At 37.1% G+C, this 19,984-nt stretch overlaps 1 protein-coding gene across 7 annotated transcripts in view; it reads right to left on the bottom strand.

Moving 5' to 3' along the window:
- Positions 1 to 19,984, bottom strand: part of SPECC1L (sperm antigen with calponin homology and coiled-coil domains 1 like) — a 121,830-nt gene that overhangs the window by 87,267 nt on the left and 14,579 nt on the right. For 5 of the 7 annotated variants that reach the window (XM_011356015.2, XM_023528314.1, XM_023528313.1 and 2 more), the window contains one exon: positions 5,613 to 5,802. In XM_011356015.2, coding sequence (XP_011354317.1) covers positions 5,613 to 5,765 — 153 coding nt within the window. In that variant the 5' untranslated portion in view covers positions 5,766 to 5,802. Of the gene's footprint in view, positions 1 to 3,898; positions 4,004 to 5,612; positions 5,803 to 19,984 lie in introns of those variants that run through there. The other 2 variants (XM_023528316.1, XM_023528315.1) reach the window with 2 other exon arrangements.

Here is a 19,984-nt window from a genome sequence, read left to right on the forward strand (position 1 = left end):
AAAATTTATTGTGCCAGAAATTAAGGAATCAAAGAATAATAGGAACATGTCAAAAGGACACCAAAGCCAGCTTGAAGGTGTTCCCACTGGCTAAATCAAGGACAATCTGAGCATCAAAATAAATAATGCTAATACTTATAGCATAAAGAATCCATGAATCCATAGTAATATAAATATATAAACTGGGAAAAATAAAAACTATTTCATATCACAGAAAGTCAACTAATGAAAGTAGAAGGGGTGATGGAATTAGACAATTACCATTTGGCAAAAATCATAGTAATAATTGATTCTGAAAGGAATTATTAAAAAACTGCAAAAAACTAGGGTGAAAGGTTGATGAGAAAGAAGTTATTTACAAAGTCTCAAAGTACCTCTGACAAAATACTTACTACAAAAAAGTATATAGTAACCTGATAGTAGAGGAACCCAGCAGATAACACCTTAACCAAATTAAGTTAACATCACTAGGAATAGAAAAGAATGACACCATATGCCTCCAGAAATGTTGCACCAAAGACACATGGCTTCTGTGGGACTTCTGCCAGAAATACAGAACCCCAACCTAATTGCAAGGAAACACCGACAAACTCAAATTTGGAAGGCAGTCTACCAAATAAACTGGCCTACGCTCTTTAGTAATATCAAGGTCATAAAGACAAAAACTGAAGAACTATTTCAAATTTAAGGGGAATGAAAAGCATAACCACTAAATGCAATTCATTACCCTAGACTAAATCCTAGACCGGAATAAAATGTTCTTATTTTTTTTGCTAAAATGGACATTAGCACGATTGATGAAATTTAGTTTAAGTCTATAGATTAGATACTAGCATTATATCAATGTTAATTTCCAGATTTTATAATTATACTATGGTTATACCAGAGAATGTCCTTATTTTTCGGCAAATGCGTACTGAAATATCCATCAGTAAAGGAGCATTATGTCTACAATTTACACTTAAGCCGTTCGAGAAAAACTTCACATGTATGTATGTACTTAAGTATACAGGGAAAATGACTAATCATGATAAAAAGTTAACATGTAGGGGATCTTAGTAAAGAGTATCCTGGAATTGTATCAGTCCCACAACTTTTAAAGTTATTTCTAAATAAAATGCTTTAAAAAGTTAGATCTCGATAGAGGATCTAAATATAAAATGTGAAATAATAATGCTCTTAGAAAAAACTGTATAGGAGACTACCTTCTTGACCTTGGGATGAGTAAAGATTTCGTAAACAAAACACATACATACAAACTAACCATAAAAAAAAGGTTAACAAATTGGACTACATTAAAATTAAGAACATCTATTCATCAAAAGACATCATTAAAGAAGTAGAAAAAGCAAGCATGGAGTGGGAGAATATATATGCAACACACATAAGTGACTAAAAGTTCACATCTAGAATTAGTAAAGAACTAAATCAGCACACAAAAAAAGGCACTGCACCACCTCATTAGGATGGCTATAAAAAAAAAAAAAAGCACTGGCGAGGGTGTGAAAAAATTGGAACCCTTGTGCACTGTTGGTAGGAATGTAAAATAGTACAGCTGCTGTGGAAAACAGTATGCAGTATAGTGGTTCCTCAAAAAAATTAAAAATAGAATTACCATATGATCCAGCAATTCCACTTCTGGGTACATTCCTAGAAAAAAAGAACTGAAAGCAGGGTATCTAAGATATTTGTACACCCATGTTAATGTCCATTATTCACAATAGACAAAAGGTGGAAGTAACCCAAATGTCCACTATTGAAAGAATAGATAAGCAAAATATAGTGTATATATAGTCAATGGAATATTATTTAGTCTTTAAAAAAGGAAATTCTGATGCCAAGTGAAATAAGCCAGTCACAAAAAGACAAATTTTGTATGGTCCCATTCATGAGAGGTACTTAGAATAGTCAGATTCAGAGAGACAGAGAGTAGAATGGTGACTGCCAGGGACTGGGGGAGGGAGGAATGAAGAGTTGTTGTTTAATATGTACAGTTTGGGAAGATGAAAAGGTTCTAGAGATGGATGGTGCTGATAGTTGCTCAACGATGTGAATGTACTTAATGCCACTGAACTATACACTTAATGGTTAAGATGGTAAATGTTATGTGTATTTTACCACACACAAAAAAAAATTTGAAAAAATATACACTGTCGCAGAAAAATGAGCAACTAATCTGAACAGGCACTTCACAAAAGAGGATACTGAAATGTCCACTAAATACATAAAAAGGTGTGAAAAGGTGCTTAATCTCACTGACAATACCAAGGCAAATCAAAGCCACTTCAGAATCTCTCTACACACACTTGAATGGTTAAAATGAATAGAAACATAAGTGCAGGTGAGAATGCAGAACAATCAGGAAGTTCTGGTAACCACTTTGAAAAATGATTTGGCCCTAAATCTATCAAAGCTGAACACTATGCACACTATGACTCATTAATTTTACTTCTAGCTACAGAGACAACAGAAATGGGTGCACATGCATACCAAAAGATATGTGTAAGAATGTTCAAAACATTATTCTTAATAGACACAAAACTGAAACGCTAGATGTCTATCAACAGAATAGATGAATAACTTGTAGTATAGTCCTCTCATGGATTGGCATCAACAATGATGAAGAGGTCACTGCTGCTACAGGCAACAATATGGATGAGTATCATGACCAGCACACTGAGTTAAGGAAATTAGACACATGTAAAAAGAACACAGTATACTGTCAACTCACTCTTACACTAAAAAGGTATCACAAATAATCGTCAAGTGTCAATGACTTGGATAGATTTAAATAACTGGATTCAAAAAATAATAAATCAATTTTTAGATAGATTCTAACTAAAGCAAGCTTATTAATTACCATCTGGAATTTTCAATTTTTAGAAAAGAGTATTCTCAGTACAATGAAAAGTATATTACTTCTACCAGGATGAACATGAACACCTGAGCATGAATACCTGAGTGTGTGAAACCTAAAAAGTGTAGACACATAGGAAACCATCTCTACATGGGAAATCATCTTTTCTACTGGCTCTGACAAAGAATAATTAAGTATACAAAGTCCCCAAGTCAGATGTCACAGCTACTGACAAGAGTTGGGAACAATTTCCCCAAAACGTGTTGTGAACACTAGTAGTGCTTCACTTTATATTTGCAAAAGCTCCAATCAGCGGTGAGATGCTCTGGATCAAAGGGTCCTCTCCCAATACCTCCCAACTAGATCTAGCCTCAAACAATGAGAGAGGAAAAGAAAGGCACATCCCAGTACCCTGCCACTATAAGAAAGTGTCATGAGAACACTGCACAGTGACAGACACATATATGTGGGTGTCCGCACGAGAAGATGAGTATGTGTGCATGGTGTCTAAACCATGGTGTTAAAAGCCAAACGCTTCATTCATCTGGTTAATCATCAATGCTCTATCACAGTTATAGGAGTTCAAGTTGAGAGGAGGTATCTATATGCTAAAGAAGTACAGTGAAACAGGAAAACTGAGAAAAATAAAATACTTAAGTTTGTGGGATCGCCAAGCCTTTTTAATTTTCTCAATTCTTCTGTTCATTTTCATCATTTTCTTCTTCTGTGTCTTCTAATCTCAATTTCTATTCAAGACTTTTTTCTACTCTCCTAAGAGCAATTGCTCCAGTTGGTAAAGTGTTCCCAAATAGCTTCAAGTCTTCTATGACCCTCCCCACTACACACACACACACACACGCACGCATGTATGCACGGAGACAGAGAGAGACAGAGAGAGACAGAGAGAGAGAGAGAGAGAGAGAGAGAGAGAGAGACAGACTTAAATCAGCCAACATAGCAGAACCAGCTGTTTATGGCTGGCTGGCATGTACTGGCACATAGTAGGTATACAGTTTTGATTTACAATGAAAATGTACTCACTGTTCAAGATCAAACTACTAGCAGCTCTGGATCCAAGCTTCAGAAGATCTGACACGCCTGCTCAGTGCCCACTCCATTGTAAACTTTCAAAGATACTGCCTGCCACTGATAAGGAGGCAACAGAAGGAAGGCAATAGTACAAATCCAAGGCCAGTGTTTCAACCTGTTCTTCCAGTCACGTAAATAATAGGTCACACAAGCATTCCACTCCAAGACAGCCCCAGAAACTGAATAACCAGTTAGGTCAGAAAATGCCAGCTATCTTATTCAAAAGAGTGTCAGCACTGCCACCAAAGAAATAATTCACGGTGTTTATTCAGGCTAACGGAAGTAGAGCAAAGGTCTACTTCTGATACCATCCTTCAGGCCACAGGATGACACCAGAAACTCATCAGGGCAGTAGCAAAGAGAAAATTTAGGGGCATCTCCAAGCCCATGGAGTACTTCAGGGTTTAGTTTTGACAACCCTGGAATAGAAAAACCAGCATTTCCTGCTAGATCTTTCAACATATAAGGAAGAGTCCCTCACCAGCGTTCCTGTGAGGTATTTCTTAAAATAATTAAGCCAATGATCTATCAGTGCCCTGCCTGAACAAAAGACTTTTGAACAGATCATGTTTCACAGAGTGCTTGGTTTTTCCTTATCAGATTAGCAAAAATACTCTCTAGGTTTTCTCCATAAAGTCAAAGTTTTTATCTAAAACACCGCATACCTACAACAAATAAGCAAAGAACAAATAAATGAATTCTGGACTGAGAAAGGCTGGAAGAAGACTGTGTGAATCTCTGTGCAAAGACATCTAAGACCCGACCAGCACAGAAATGGCCGGGCCAATACTGTCTGTTGGATGGTACAAACCAACACAGACACTGAGAACACCCATGGGAAGAAAGTTAATATAAAGAGTCAATCCTGGGCTGGAGAAAAGATTTTAGAGGTAAGCAATATAAATGTGATTATCTGTCATTTTCTAAGCACACGCACTTGCTGTGTGCCAGGCCTCTCATTTCATCCAGACCATGAGTCCTGGTCTCCCTTCTCCCAAAGCCCATGATCAAATGAATCACTAACCTATACTAACAAGAACTAAGCCAGTCTATAAAGGAGTGTAAAGAAAATTAGTTATGCTCATATTAAATTAGTATCACCCAATTTTAACTAAACTAATACTGGATTAGTTGTCAGAAAAAGAGTAACTATGATGTGTAAGGGGGTGGGATGGGAACAAAAACCCCTGTGTAGAGGTTTCAGAAATGTTATTGCTGGTCATCCTTTCAGACCTAGCACAAACTTTCCAGGCTAGAAACAGTATTTTCCTACTTGAAACTGCTTACACTGCTTTCCTGCTCTCCCAAGGCATCAGACATTTTCATGTGTATTTTAGTTATTCGTGTATGTGAATCACCTCCATCCATTACTCCACAAAATCCTGGAAGGCAGACTCTACCTCCAGCTCACACCAGCACAGAGCCTTGCATGAGGCACATGCTCAATGATTTGTTTCACAAATAAGCCTACTATTTGGTTTCATTCATAAAGACAGACCATATACTCCAACTGAGTCCACCAGACTATGAACTCTCTTCCAAGGTTATATGTTCCCAACACCAGTAGAGGGTGAACTCTAAATAATGCTCATTTAATAAATCAAACATATTAAAATTCCCGCATCCTAAAAATCCATCACATATTCAAACACTGCCACATTAATACCTTTGACAATGCTGCTGCTGTTCCAGATTTTATAAGTTTGCCTCCTGTAGATGCTGAAGAACTGTTGTCGGGTTTGGTTTTTTCTACTGTTTGCGTTTTGCTTATCCCAGACACTTTAGGCACTGAGCCAACACTTCTGCTTGCTTTCTTCATTCTGGGCTGCCTCTTCGTGATGCATTTACAAGCAAATCTGTGGGGAAAAATGGTAAACTGAGAACAAAACTGGAAGAAAGCTCTTTAGAAATCTGTTTTTGAAGACTTTTACCATGTGATAAAAAATGTTGGAAAGCTACAGAAAAGCTGAAAAATCCTTAGACTTGTTAATCCATCCTATTTTCAAGCCTTCCTTCTTGAATATTACTCATTTGAAATTATTTTGTGCATTCTGGTTCAGTCAGTAAAAAGAATATCCTAGATCACTAATGGAACTGGCTAAATATAACAGTGTACATTATCTTTAGCATTTAATGAAGCAATAATCATCCTTGCACTTGAGAATTAGCCATTTTGCAGGTACACTAGGGTATTCATACTTTCCAAATTATCCAGCATAATCCTAATTACAAATATTTATTGTACTATTCCCAAACAAGCCAGGTATGCCCCCAAAACTCCAACATGCAGGAACCAAATACATTTCTCAGTGTATCTTTTTTTTTTTTTTTCAAGAGGCAGTATCAAAATTCTTATCAGAACATTAGCCGTAAGTTTTGGTTCAGAAAATAAAGTAATCCTATACACCTGTAAGGAATAAGACAACAAATCTTATACCTAAATGGTACATAGTACAGCAGGTCCTCAAACAACATTTTTTATTGTAACAATAGAAACTTAACTTTTGTTTATATCAATTAGCCTACAATAAAACTAGTTTTGTTATATACATCATTTCACTGCAGTTCCAAGAACCTATTAACTCTGTTAAGTGAGAACTTACTGTATTTGATTTCACAGCTAAAAGGACTTGAAATAACAATGGCAGCACACAAAACTGCAGCCAGATAAACCCTTAAATATATCCTTAACTGAGCTAGATAAGCAGTCTCTACAGTAATATCATGTTTGGAAACACACATTGAACTGTTTTAGGTAAGGTAATACAACGAAAACAAAAGCCTATATTGGATGTAAGGAGGTCTATGTATGATGAGCACAAAAAGCAATGGTCTACTTTTATGAAGATTTTACATACTAATAAAAATAAACTTCCTTTTGAAAAGAAGAGGCTCATTCCGATAGCTTTAATGAATATTTTACCTAGATTGTGCTCAAACACTCCAGATTTACCTTGCCTTGACATAATACAAACTGTACCAACTGGTTTGGTGGCAAGAACAGTGCTATAGGGCAAAGGGGGCTCTGCTCCAATTTCAAAGTGCTAAGGCCTTGGAGCAAAAAGAACACTGTTATTAACACAAACTGAAACACAGAGAAACCTCAGAGTTCTCCAGTCTTCCCCCACTTCGTGGTTAGTTCTTATAGAAAATGCTGTATATGCCAATGATCAAATTACGTATCCACTCTCACCCCTTTTGCTTTCTACCTTTCCATTCCACATGGGTAATCTGCCCACTGTAAGTGCTCCTTCTAGTTCAGCTCTGCCATCTATTTCCTACACTTTCCCAGAGGATATTGAAAATGACCAAGATAGATTCAAGTAGCTTCCCACAACAGGTACAATTGTACAGTTATATTGCTCCTTGCCAACCATCAATTCTAGCTTTCCTCACATATAAAATGAAGGAAATAGACTAGATCCATACTAACTCAAGGTACTGCAGAAAAAATCAATTTCCTAAGAACCTCTCTTTCAACTTCTTAATTTCCCTTTTTTACTTACTTTCTCTTTTCTAAGTCTCATCTTGTAAATGGCTCCCCAAAGTTTCTTTCTTTTCATCTCAAATTCCATGCCTGTACTTATTTCTATACCACTTAAACTCTCTATCATTCTCTGCCTACTCTTCCAGCTGCTGCCCAATTAACTTTTTCTACACCAGCACTAATAGAACTTACTGCAATGAAAAAAATCTTCTACATAATATCTGTACTGTCCAACTCCTTATAAGTAGTCACTAGCCTTGTAGCTACTGAGCATTTGAAATGTGGCTAGTGTGACTGAGGAACTAAATGTTAAATTTCATTAATTTTAATCTATTTAAATTTAAAGTTACATGGTAGCTACACACTGGAATGTAACAGGCTCTGTCCCTTTTCTGCTGCTATCTCTGCCCCAAAGTTAAAACCTAATGAACTACTACTTCCCATCCACTAGGCTGACTATAATAAAAAAAATATAATTACAAATGTTGGAAAGGATGTAGAACAATGAGAACCCTCACATACTGCTTGTAGAAATGTAAAATGATGTGGCCGCTTTGGAAAAAATAATCTAGCAGTTCTTCAAATGGACAAACACAAAACACCCTTTCTCTAACAAATCTGCAAAAAACCTTTATTACTGAAATGAAATCTCAAGATAACCTATTTATCTCTACATAATATGGCAACTATGATATAAAAAGTAAAAATAAAATAAAATAAATATGAATTATTATGTAAATGTTTAAGCAAAACTATACAAGGAATAAAACAGAAATCCATACCTCTAAGTTGGGTAACCGAATATGACAGCAAATAGTCCTGACCTGGCCACACACGGTATTGGCAACTCATACCATGGCAGCTATCATATATACTATCAATAAAGTGATTTTCTAAATAGATGAATCACTCTTGGTGTGATTGTTAATTTGATACATCAACTTGACTAAGCCACACGGTGCCCAGACATTTGGTCAAACATTATTCTGGGTGTGCAGGTGTTTCTAAATGAGATTAACATCTGAATTTAGACTAAGTAATGCCAGATTGCTTTCCCCAAAGTGGATGGGCCTTATCTAATTAATTGAAGACCTGAATAGAACAAAAAGGCTGAGTAAAATGGAACAACTCCTGACTGACTACTTGAGTTGGGGCATTGGTCTTTTCCTATCTTTGGACTCCAACTGAAAAATCGGCTCTTCTTGGGTCTTGATAAAGTCTGCCAACTTTCAGAGAGGAACTTGCAACATTGGCTCTCCCGAGTCTCCAGTTTGTCAACTACAGATCTGGACTTCTCAGCCTCCATAGTCACGTGAGCCAACTCCTTCTAAGTCTCTTTATTTGTGTGTGTGTAGGCATACTTTGCTTTATTGTGCTTGGCTTTATTGTACTTCACAGATGTTACATTTTTTACAAATTGAAGGCTAGGCTCTCCACCAGCAAAAAAGACTACCACTCGCTTTATTGTGATACTTGCTTTACTGTGATACTTGCTTTATTGTGATACTTGCTTTACTGGAACTGGACCTCGAATAACTCTAGGTATGCCTCTCTGAGTGTATGTAATTGGTTCTGTTTCTCTCTGAAGAACCCTAATACACTTGGTAAAGCTGAGAACAAATCAATTCCAATTCTTCCTCAATGTCTATAGTAACTGCATTCCTGGGAAATTTCATATACCAAAAAATATATTTTTAAAAAATGCTTTATGTAAAATGGAATTATATTTTAGACCCAGTCAGAAAGTTTTTTCTATCTACATAAATTATTTGGCAAGATATTCCAGAGTTGTACAGATCACAGGAAAAGCTTTCACTTTGCAGAACTCTCACTTCATTTAGTCTAGAATTCCATAGCCTCACCCTATTAAATGCCAATAGCACACACCAACCATTGAGATAACCAAAAAGGGCTTCCAAAATTTTCTAAAACCACCCCTATTAAGGACAAGGATCCTCAAAAACAGATAATTCACCAGTAGATCTCCCCCCACAACCTGATTACAAAGGAGAAATCGCTGACCCAGACCCTCCCTAGAGTCCCGCTGGAGTACCCTGGGCACGGGAGAGATTACAGAGTGGAAAGGACCTGTAGTGTTCATAGCACTTTGAGTGTCTGAAAGGTGCAAAAAGGGATGTGATTGAAGTTACTACCATCCCTTTCCCAATCCTATTCGAGGGTGCCATGTCAGGCAGAACCCACCACCACCTCTAGTCCAGCGAAGTCAAGGTTTGGAGGAAATAAAAAGTAACTCTCCCCACAAACACAGTATGGATCCTATCTCTCTATGTGTGCTAAGAATAATCTCAGACCGTAATAATCTATGAAGTATATCTCATGTTATTTCCCAAATAATAGTTCTTAAAAATATCAAAATAGATGCACTGCTCCTAAAATAGGGAAAGGCACCAAAGGCCTTGAGCTCCTCCCACAGAGCAAACACCATGTCCCAGCTGTGCCATACTCAGCACAGTTTACTGAATCTTCACAAGAGATTTTGAAGATTTACTGAATCTTCACAAGAGATGTCTTTGGCATTGACAGATGAAGGAACTGAGACTCAGAGTAGAACTCTCCCTGAGTCAACCATTCTTAAGTGAGAGTAGTCTGAATCCAAATCCCACACCCTGCCCATCACTTCATATGGCCTCCAATGCAACCATACACATTGAGATCAGGAATGCGCAATTTTGATCTCAAAGACTAGTTCACAAGATATGAATAAAATGTAAGAACACTAAAACTATACTGCTCTATTTGCCCATTCTAGATTTATCTACTTGTCCTATAGGTCAATACTGGTATTCTTGACCAAATTTTTTTCATTCTGAAGGTATGAATTACCATGATATTTAATATAAAACTTATCTTTTTATAAGAGTAGAAAATTTATAACCAGGTCTAAATCAGTATGTACTGTCACACCTGTAAAAGTAAAATTCTTAGCTAAAACCATATTAATTTATAGATACCTGCCACTTTAAGTAATTATTTGTTAGGAATGGGCAGAGATACAACTGCTCTCATTTATAGAAATAACCCTGCTTTTCGAAGGCTGCCATCTGCATGGCCAGAATGCTCGCCAGGATGTTCCAGTAATCGGGCTCCTCTAGATAGAATTTACAGCTCCAGGAGCCCTGCCTATAGCTAATTACACATCCACAGCCACATAAAAAGCTAGAGTTTCTTTTACAAGGACATCATATAATTAAAGCACACTGAGGAAAACAAAGGGCTATCTGTTACCTGCCACATAAGGTAAATAAAATACTATTTAAAAATCAAACCACAGACACTTAAAAATGGAAAATATCTTGAAGGCTATTTATAGGAAATTCTACATGAAACTTCACTGACAAAAAAAAAAAATCTAGTTATAAGCATCTACTGTTGAAAGATAATGACTACTAAAAAGTTATGAAGCAAATCATTATTTTCTCAACATTCACTGAACCCTTACTTTGTGCCATGGCAATCCAAATGCCAATTCTCTGGGAAGCTAGTCAGACAAAACATAAATACATACAAAAATGTATGAAGACGGTTAAGAAAAAATATTGACTTCCAAGAGCTCAGTCTAGTGGACCAAACAAGATACATAAATGAATAGTGAACAAATTCCACTCTTTATAAATTCTACTGAAAAATAAGGTAAGTAAGCTGATCACTGAACAACAAACACAAGGATTGGGGTCCCACCCCCCGAACAATAGAAAATCTGAGTATAATTACAATCAGCCCTCTGCACCTGAAGATTCCCAACTGCGGATTATAAATACAGCTGACCCTTAAACATTATGGGTTTGAACTGTGCATTATTAATTTAAACATTTAAAAAAATACATGTGGATCTGTGCAGTTCAAACCCATGCTGTTCAGGGCCAAAAAAAAATCCACATATCTGTGCATTTCAAACCCATGTTGTTCAACGGTCAAATTATTTACGTATACAAGTGCAATGGAAGCAAAAAGGATCTAGTCCCTAGTTTTGCCTTTGGGAAACAGGATAGAAGGTACACCTCACAGAGGTGGGGGAAAAGCACAAGCTCACCTGAGGAACTCTGTGGACTTGGGACTGGCTAGAATACAGAAATGTCAAAATGAGGACTGGTGGGGAAGGACATTAGTGGGATGGTCAAGCCTTGACCTTTGTCTCACACAGGACAGCAAATCAAAGACAGATTACAGCCCTAAATCAGATTTGTAGTCCCTAAGGATGAACCTGATGCTGTTAAGGATGAACTGAATGGGCACAGAATAGGGGGCTCAGGTATGAGGAAACCAGAATGGCATCTCTCCTCTGTAACTCCTTTCCTCTAACCTGGATTTAAGGTCTACATTTAGAAGTACCACTCCTCACTCCATAGCTCTCCCAGATCTGAAGACCACTATAATGCTTCTCTAAGTCTACCTTTCTCTCAAGTCAGTCTCACGAATCCCCAGCCACTCCTTGAATTCCACACCATCTGTATCCTTTGGGATCATGGTGTGCACAGATACTAGACAGATCTGGTCTGGCAAGCACAGAGTTGAGACTTACATCTTTCTAGCTAGACAACGAGCTTCTCTTAATCTAAGAAAGAATCTTGCTTTTCTAGGAGCTACCAGAGGCTCTTATTGAGTTTATAGTTACCTAATACTTACAAGTCTTTTTCACACAAACTGCTGCTAAACTGCTTTTCTCTTTTTCCCCTAACATTTTATTATGAAAATGTTCAAATACACAGAAATGTTGAAGAAATTATACATGTAAACACGCCCACTTTTCTCCATTCCATAGCTGTGTACATTCTGAAAAAATTTACACCTGAATCTGTTAAAATTTTCATTTGGTCAGATTCAGCTCAAGCTCTCAGTCTTTTGGGATATTTTTAAATTCTAAATTTGACTTGAAACCCATTAACAAGTTCTGTCTAACAAGTCCCCCTCTAACAAGTTCTGTCTTCAGTCTAAGTTACTTGTCCTCTCATGATCCTCATATCCAAAAAAAAAGAGGTTTGATTCTAAGGAATCTCAAAAGTAACTTCTAATTTAAAAACCTTCTAATTTAATATAATTCATGTAACTGATGGCGATACTATGTATATAGGACAAAGCAATAAGGCTCTGTGGTATACCACTAGAACCTCCCTCTGGGTCTCAGAAACAGTAGCAAGAGCACGGCACTTAAAGTTAGGAGAACTGGGTTCTAGCTCCAGCTGTCATATAAGCCGTCTGACCATGGGCAAATCACATAAATCCCTCCATCAGTTCAAATCTTTGCAACTCTGTTCCCTCTCCTATAAAGAGGAGCTGAAAAAACCTAACTTAGAGTTCTTTTACAAAATAACATATGAGACAAAAAGAACAAAAATCCTGACATATTCACTCTAAAAGTTTTTTCGCCAGGGCTCAAAGGTCAGGAAAATGGTGTAACAATCCAAGATCAGAGATGGCAATTTATTTCAATGATTCGGAAACTCCACCCTCCCTAATCATCCACCCATGAAAAACATACCAATCAAGTTTCAGAAATAATTCCAAAAGGACCTTAAGAATTTATCTTAACTGTCATTCTACTGTATCAAGAAGGATTCACCCTCAGTGGGGAACACAGATTGTCCTGGAAACCACAAGGGAGCTCTGAAGCCATCCCTCTCGGAGAAGCAACTTCGGCCCTGGTACAGTGTGGGACAGGAACCCTTGGTGGCAACTACAAGAGTGGTCCCCAATCCCTCCCTCCTGCAGTCACACCAGGATCTAGATTGCTGTCACTACCTTTTCTTTTAAACTCCTTCTAATCGCCTCCAATTAGAACTGTTTTTTCCTTCTTATATATAAAATGTATTGCTATTTTAAAATATTTAAATGTAATTGTTACTTAATTGCTATTTTAAAATCCACTATGCTTATTTAAAAAACAAGAATCTGGGGGACTAACCCACATGTGTGATCAAATATGTACCCCCAGGCAAGTTACTTAACCTCTCTGAAATCTTGGTTTCCTCACACGTAAAATGGGCTGATAACACGACCTACCTTAGGAGACTGTTGAGAGGATTAAATGAAATAATGAAACTAAAGCCCTTAAAAGGGTGGTAGCCCACAGTAAAGACGGGATAAATGTAAACTATCATAATTTATAGAACACACTACATGCCCAAAGTATGACTAATGCCTCATTAAAATAAAAGCAGCAACTCAAAAGACACTTTGTAAGAGAAACCCTTTATAAGGAATGACTAAAGATTGTTTTTACTTACTACTTACATTAAATTATATACTATGGTGCACAGATGTCAACAAAACACTTACTTCTGGTTCTTTCCCACTGAAAATTATATATCAAGAAATAACCAAAAATATATGGTAGGGAGTTCAGTAGAACAATAATCAAGAGACCTGAGTTGTGGGCGCGGGCCTGACACATATGCACGACCTTGAGCAAGTCATGCTAACTCTGAGCTTTGTTTATAAGGTGAAGAGAATGGATTAAGATCTTTCAGAAATTCAAAAATTCTGTTTTATAATTTGTACCCTCAGAACAAGGAATCATTTTTGAAAAGGAAATTGCTTATTAGTAATGATTTTTTTATGCCTATCAATATCTCACTAAAAAATCCAATAAGGGTTTTGACCCAAGCAATCTAAATACATTTATCTCTCCAATTTCACAAACTTCATATTTAAAATGTAGGGACCATGATGTTAAAATTGTAAGCTAAGAACAGATTTAAAATACTAAGGAGAAAGAATCACACAGTCAAGAGAAAAATTGAAATTTACCAAATTAGCTACATTGGGGTCAGTAAGTAAATGTTGCTAAATGAATCAAAACCAAGAACCAATCTGATAAAAGTATATGTACTACAAAAACAAAATGAACAATTTAATAAGAAATGTTTTAATAAATCATAAGGTACTAGACTGATCTTATACTGAATTCCTCAACATATACATGTTTTTAACCTTATTGTAAATTATAACACACAATTAGAAAAATGCATTTAAATGTATACATTCTAATGACAGACTCAGTGTGAAATTCAAATGAAAAAGTCAAGGCTTACTCATAAGTAAAGCCTTGTCATGTCAAAAAAAACAAACTGCATACATGCAAGTGGACATGTATTCAAGGTGTACGAAACAGACAGGAAGGAGGGAGAAGCCCAGGTGAGACACCTTCACATGTGTGATTCTCTGCTAAGTCTGAATCCACATACAAAAGTCCATTACTGCGCAAAATATTTCAATTCTTACTAAGGTGCTTACTGACAAGTTTAAATGCTTATTTTTATTATAACACAATATTTTGTCATTTTTAAGACAGAATTTATTTTATGCCTAAAATTAGGCATGAAAAGTTAGGGTGTGATTATCAACTAATATGTACATTTAATATGGTAGTTCTATCTATTTCTGGAAATCAGTAATGCAAATTATGACTTATTGAGGAAAGATGGCATTTAGATCTACCTCTCCTCCACTTCTACCTCCACCCCTCGGAGAAAGGAACTTCATCCCAGTGTCATCTCTTTATCCCAGGTGTGTACTCCCCTTAAAAGCCTGCATGATCACAGAAGGAAGAAAACATAGCCCCTCTATGATTTCTATCTCCTACCCCTCAAAGCTACCTTCTTTCTGGTTGGCCACACTCTGTGAAGGGGGCCTGGAGGTTAAACAACAGGAGAAAGGCCATGCTGCTCAACTATGCCCAAGTGGACACCGAACTTAGTGATAAGGCGGCAATGAAGAGCCAGGCCAAAATAGTTCCAAGTAGAAGCACAGAGGTAAAGTCAGACTGAATGGGATGAAAAGTTGAGTAGGAGATGAAGGAAAAAGAACTTTTCAAAAATTTGGCTTTGTGAAGGATAAAGTCAGAGAGTAATGAGGAGGCTGAGACACTCTGCTGATGTTGCTATTGTTTAAATACCAAAGATGCCTGGAGACTGCCAGCTAGCAGGTGGTGGAAGCCACCAGCACAACCACATTTGATTTTCATAACTGCCCTATGTGGCTGGAAAGGAGGAAGAAACTGAAGTTAGAGAGATTAGCAGCTTGCTCAAAGTCTGAGCTCTTTCCACTAAACCACAACTAATGATAGCATGCTAGAAAAAAGGAGTTAATTATCAGCAACAAAAATTCAAAAGCACAACTCCATTTCCTCTTGTTTTGTCCACAGCCAAGCCCACTCATACTAATTTATAATTCTTATCTATTACTCGACAAAATTTAATACAGGGAAATATTTAGAAACAACTAGAAGCTCTCTGGATTTTTCAAATTTAGAACCTTAAGTCCTCTTCTTCTTACTGCTTTCTAAAGAATAAAACAAAAAACCTAATCTCATACCATGGTCTCTTCAGATCCATTTCTGGAGATATTCTCTCTTTGTAATTGAAGCTGGTGAAAGGCTGGTTAAACTACTGATAATACTTAACATTCCAGACAAGTGACAAGGCTGGAAAAGGATAGCCTAAAAGAATTTCTGGCTACAGTACACAAATAATTTTTCCAGATTTAGTCCAAAATAAATTGGTTCTCAAAGTTCAAAATCCCAGAATGCAAGAAATTTTGAGTCTCCTCTTCTAGCCACTCCCTCCTCAGTCAACGTTTCTGAATATTTATAAAAAGGAAACGTTTATTCAGGAGCCTTTCAAACCCTGGCTTTATGCTCAAATTTTTGGCAGGCAGTAAGTTATAAAATTCCACAATACTACATTCATAAAATTAACTGTCGGCCCTATTTTTAATTTAAAACATCATCTCTTTTTTTTTTTGTACATGTATGACAAACTCTGATCCGAAACACAAAATGAAATATTTTCTTTTGTATTTCACTAATCACTGAAGTGTAAGAACATTAAAATCCTATAAAAATAAGCTTAAAATTTTAGATTTGAGAATTGTTTTGCCAATGGCACAAATGAAGTCTTTCTAAACCAAACAAGTTAAAATAGATAAGAATTTGAATTCAGTTTAATAAAAGTGAAATCTTTTTCCATAAGCATTTCACTGGTTCTGTAAAAAGAAAATTAATAAAAAATACTAAGGAGTACTTTTTCCTTGTGTCTACTGAATATAAGACAGCGGTCTCAACAGTGGGCAATTTTGCCCCTGAGGGAACATTTGGCACTGTCTGTAGATATTTTTGGTTGTCACAACTGGGGGGGAGGTGCTATTGGCACCAAATGGGTACAGGTTAGTTGGGGCTAAACATCCTACAAAGCACAAGACAGACCCCACAACAAAGAACTATACAACCCAAAACATCAAGAGTACCAAGACTGAAAAACCTTGGTATAAAGGGGTTGATTTAAACCTGGGGGAAGGGGAGCTGTTCATCTTTCTGACCATATCATAAAGTAGGCCTTAACTCTTAACTGCGCAGACATCCTGTTGAGTTCAGTAAGCCAACTCAACAGAATTGGCTAAAAGAGAAGGGTGAGTCTATACCACAGGGTCTGTTACTCCCTTAAATTTCCATCCACATTTCCTGGGTAAGACAGCTCAAAGAAGGGCTCTCTCTGATCTTCCAGAATGCTTGGCACAGATTGACAAACCCAAACGGATGGTCAAAATTCACTGTTCTCCAGTCCCTCTGAAACCTCACAATAGGAAAAGAAGGGAACTAAAACTTGAGGGCCTGATACACGCCAAGTGCCATGCTGGGGTTTCACACACATCATTTCATTCCATCCTCCATCTGAGGAGGTGGGTGTGATCATCAGGTCCACTGTAAAGAAGATAACCAAAGCCTTCCACAGCTGGCAAATGCTAAAGCAGGGGTCTGAAGAGGCCTAACTCCAAATCTCACGCCATTCCACCATAGCTTGGTAACTCCCAGGGTTGTCTTTATCTCAAGGGGTGGCCTGTACGGTGAGACTACAGAGGGCTTTTGGGATGCTCTGTCTTCAGAGACATTTAAAAACGATAGAGATGTATCTTGACAACTGAAGGAAGGGCTTCGGCTTACAGCCTTCTCTCCTCTCTGTCCCTATCACCCCTGCCAGCCCCGCCTGGCCACTTTCTATGTCATGCAGCTTCTTCCAATTGGTGTATTATTACACCAAATAAAACGTCTATTAATTGAAAACTCCATCCTCCTTCAAAGCCAATCTCAAAGGACAAATATAGTTCAAGTTCCCTTAAAGCCTAGCTTAGAGGAGCTACATCATCCAATATCCACATTCACACCTTGTCTCTCCCACCGTGAAGCCCCCAACACTTAGACTGTACTTCTTCTAGTACTTATCAACACACCTTCAAAGGGCAGTATGTATAGACTTCTCCCACTGGCTTCACTTAGAATGCAAATGTCATCTATATGATGCAAGACAGGGCCAGTGCCTTAACGACATCATTCAATAATTACATAGAGAATGAAACCAGACACCAGAAAAACAGACAAAATCAAAGCTATAATGTGAATACCCCAAATCACTGCTGAAAAGTACATGAGTGTCAGAAGTAAATCCTAGCAACTCTTTCCAGACAGGTGAGTTAATCACCTGTTAAACAATTCACAGCCCGTTATAAAACATCCTATAACTGAGTGGAGAACTTCTGTTCACTTATTAGTGGTAGAATGAGGATGTACAAGGGAAAAAAAGAGGAAAACAGTGGAAAGCAATTCCTTCTGAGTTCAAATGTCATGGTCCACACTTCCTTGTTAAAATGCTGAGACACACCATATAACTCAATTACAATGATTCTGCTATTATCAATTTAGGATCAGACTGCTTGTCTTTACTGTATGAGTAATGTAATCAAGCACTAAAGCTCAATGTCAGAATTTCAATATAACATAATCAGGTATTAAGAAAACAGAACTTGTAAAATAAATGTTTCTTTTCAATCCTTCATTCTAATTTTTAAGAAGCAAAATTTCAAGAAAAAAAGTAAAATTACAGAATATTACATGATGTTAACAAACTCTGAATTTCAGTAAAGTTACTAGTAGTAGATGTTAAGAATAATAGACTACCCACAATTTAGCAGGTGGGACTCTTCAAATACTAAGCCTTCGACCCTATTTTCTGTGTTCAAAACATTACCAAAACCCTATACACATATACATGTCTCTGAGAATGCTGCCTATCTAATCCGATTTACTAAATAAATGAGTATAGGCATACCTCGGCAAGATATTGTAGGTTCTCCTCCAGACCACGATAAAGCAAATATCGCAATATAGCAAGTTACATGAATTTGCTGGTTTCCCAGTGCAAAGAAAAGTTATGATTACACTATGCTGTAGTCTATTAAGTGTGCACATTATGTCTAAAAAAATATACACATACCTTAAGAAATATCTTATTGCTAAAATTACTAACCATCATCTGAGCCTTCAGCGAGTCATACTCTTTTTACTCGTGGAGGGTCTTGCCTTGATGTTTGATGGCACTGACTGATCAGGGTGACAGTTGCTGACAGCTAGGGTAGCTATGGCAATTTCGTACAATAAGAAAACAATGAAGTTTGCTGTATCAACTGACTCTTCATTTCACAATGATTTCTCTGTAGCATGCAATGCTGTCTCATAACATTTACTTAGAGAACTTCTTTCGATCCTCTCAAACTCTGCTTTATCAATTAAGTTTATGTAATATTCTAACTCCTTTATTGTCATTTCAATAATCTTCACACAACTTCACCAGGAGTAGATTCCATCTCAAGAAACCACTTTCTCTGCTCATCCCTAAGAAGCAACTTCTCATTCATTAAAGTTCTATCATGAGGTTGCAGCAATTCAGCCACATCTTCAGGCTCCACTTCTAATTCTAGTTCTCTTGCTGTCTCTACCACTTAAGTTACTTCCCTCCACTGAAGTCTTGAACCCCTCAAAGTAATCCACGAGGGTGAGAATCAACTTCTTCCAAACTCCTGTTAATGTTGATATTTTGACCTCTTCCATGAATCATGAATGTTTTTAATAGCATCTAAAATGCTGAATCCTTTCCAGAAAATTTTTCATTTACTCTGCCCAGATCCATCACTACTTATGGCAGCTACAGCTTTATGAAATGTATTTCTTAAATAGTAAGACTTGAGAGTTGAAATAACTCCTTGATCAATGGACTGCAAAGAGATGTAGTGTTAGCAGGCATGAAAACATTAATCTCATTCTCTTGGGTGACCAGATACACTGTTAATGAGCAGTAATATTGTGAAAGGAAATCTTTTTTTTTTCTGAGCAGTAGGCCTCAACAGTGGCCTTAAAATACTCAGTAAACCATGCTGTAAACAGATGTGCTTTATCCAAGCTTTGTTGTTCCACTTACACAACACAGGCAGAGCAGATTTAGTATAATTCTTAAGGACCATAGGAATTTTGGAATGGTAAATGAGCATTGACATCAACGTCAAGTCACCAGCCGCATTAGCCCCTAACAAGAAAGCCTGTCCTTTGAAGCGCTGAAGCCAGGCACTGACTTCTCTCTGGCTATGAAAGTCCCAGATGGCATCTTCTTCCAATTTAAAGCTGTTTCATCTACAGTGAAAATCTCTTTAGTGTAGCCACCTTCATTATCTTAGCTAGATCTTCTGGATAACTTACTGCAACTTTTACA

Source organism: Pteropus vampyrus, unplaced genomic scaffold (genome assembly GCF_000151845.1).
Source record: "Pteropus vampyrus isolate Shadow unplaced genomic scaffold, Pvam_2.0 Scaffold23, whole genome shotgun sequence".
Lineage (NCBI taxonomy): Eukaryota > Metazoa > Chordata > Mammalia > Chiroptera > Pteropodidae > Pteropus > Pteropus vampyrus.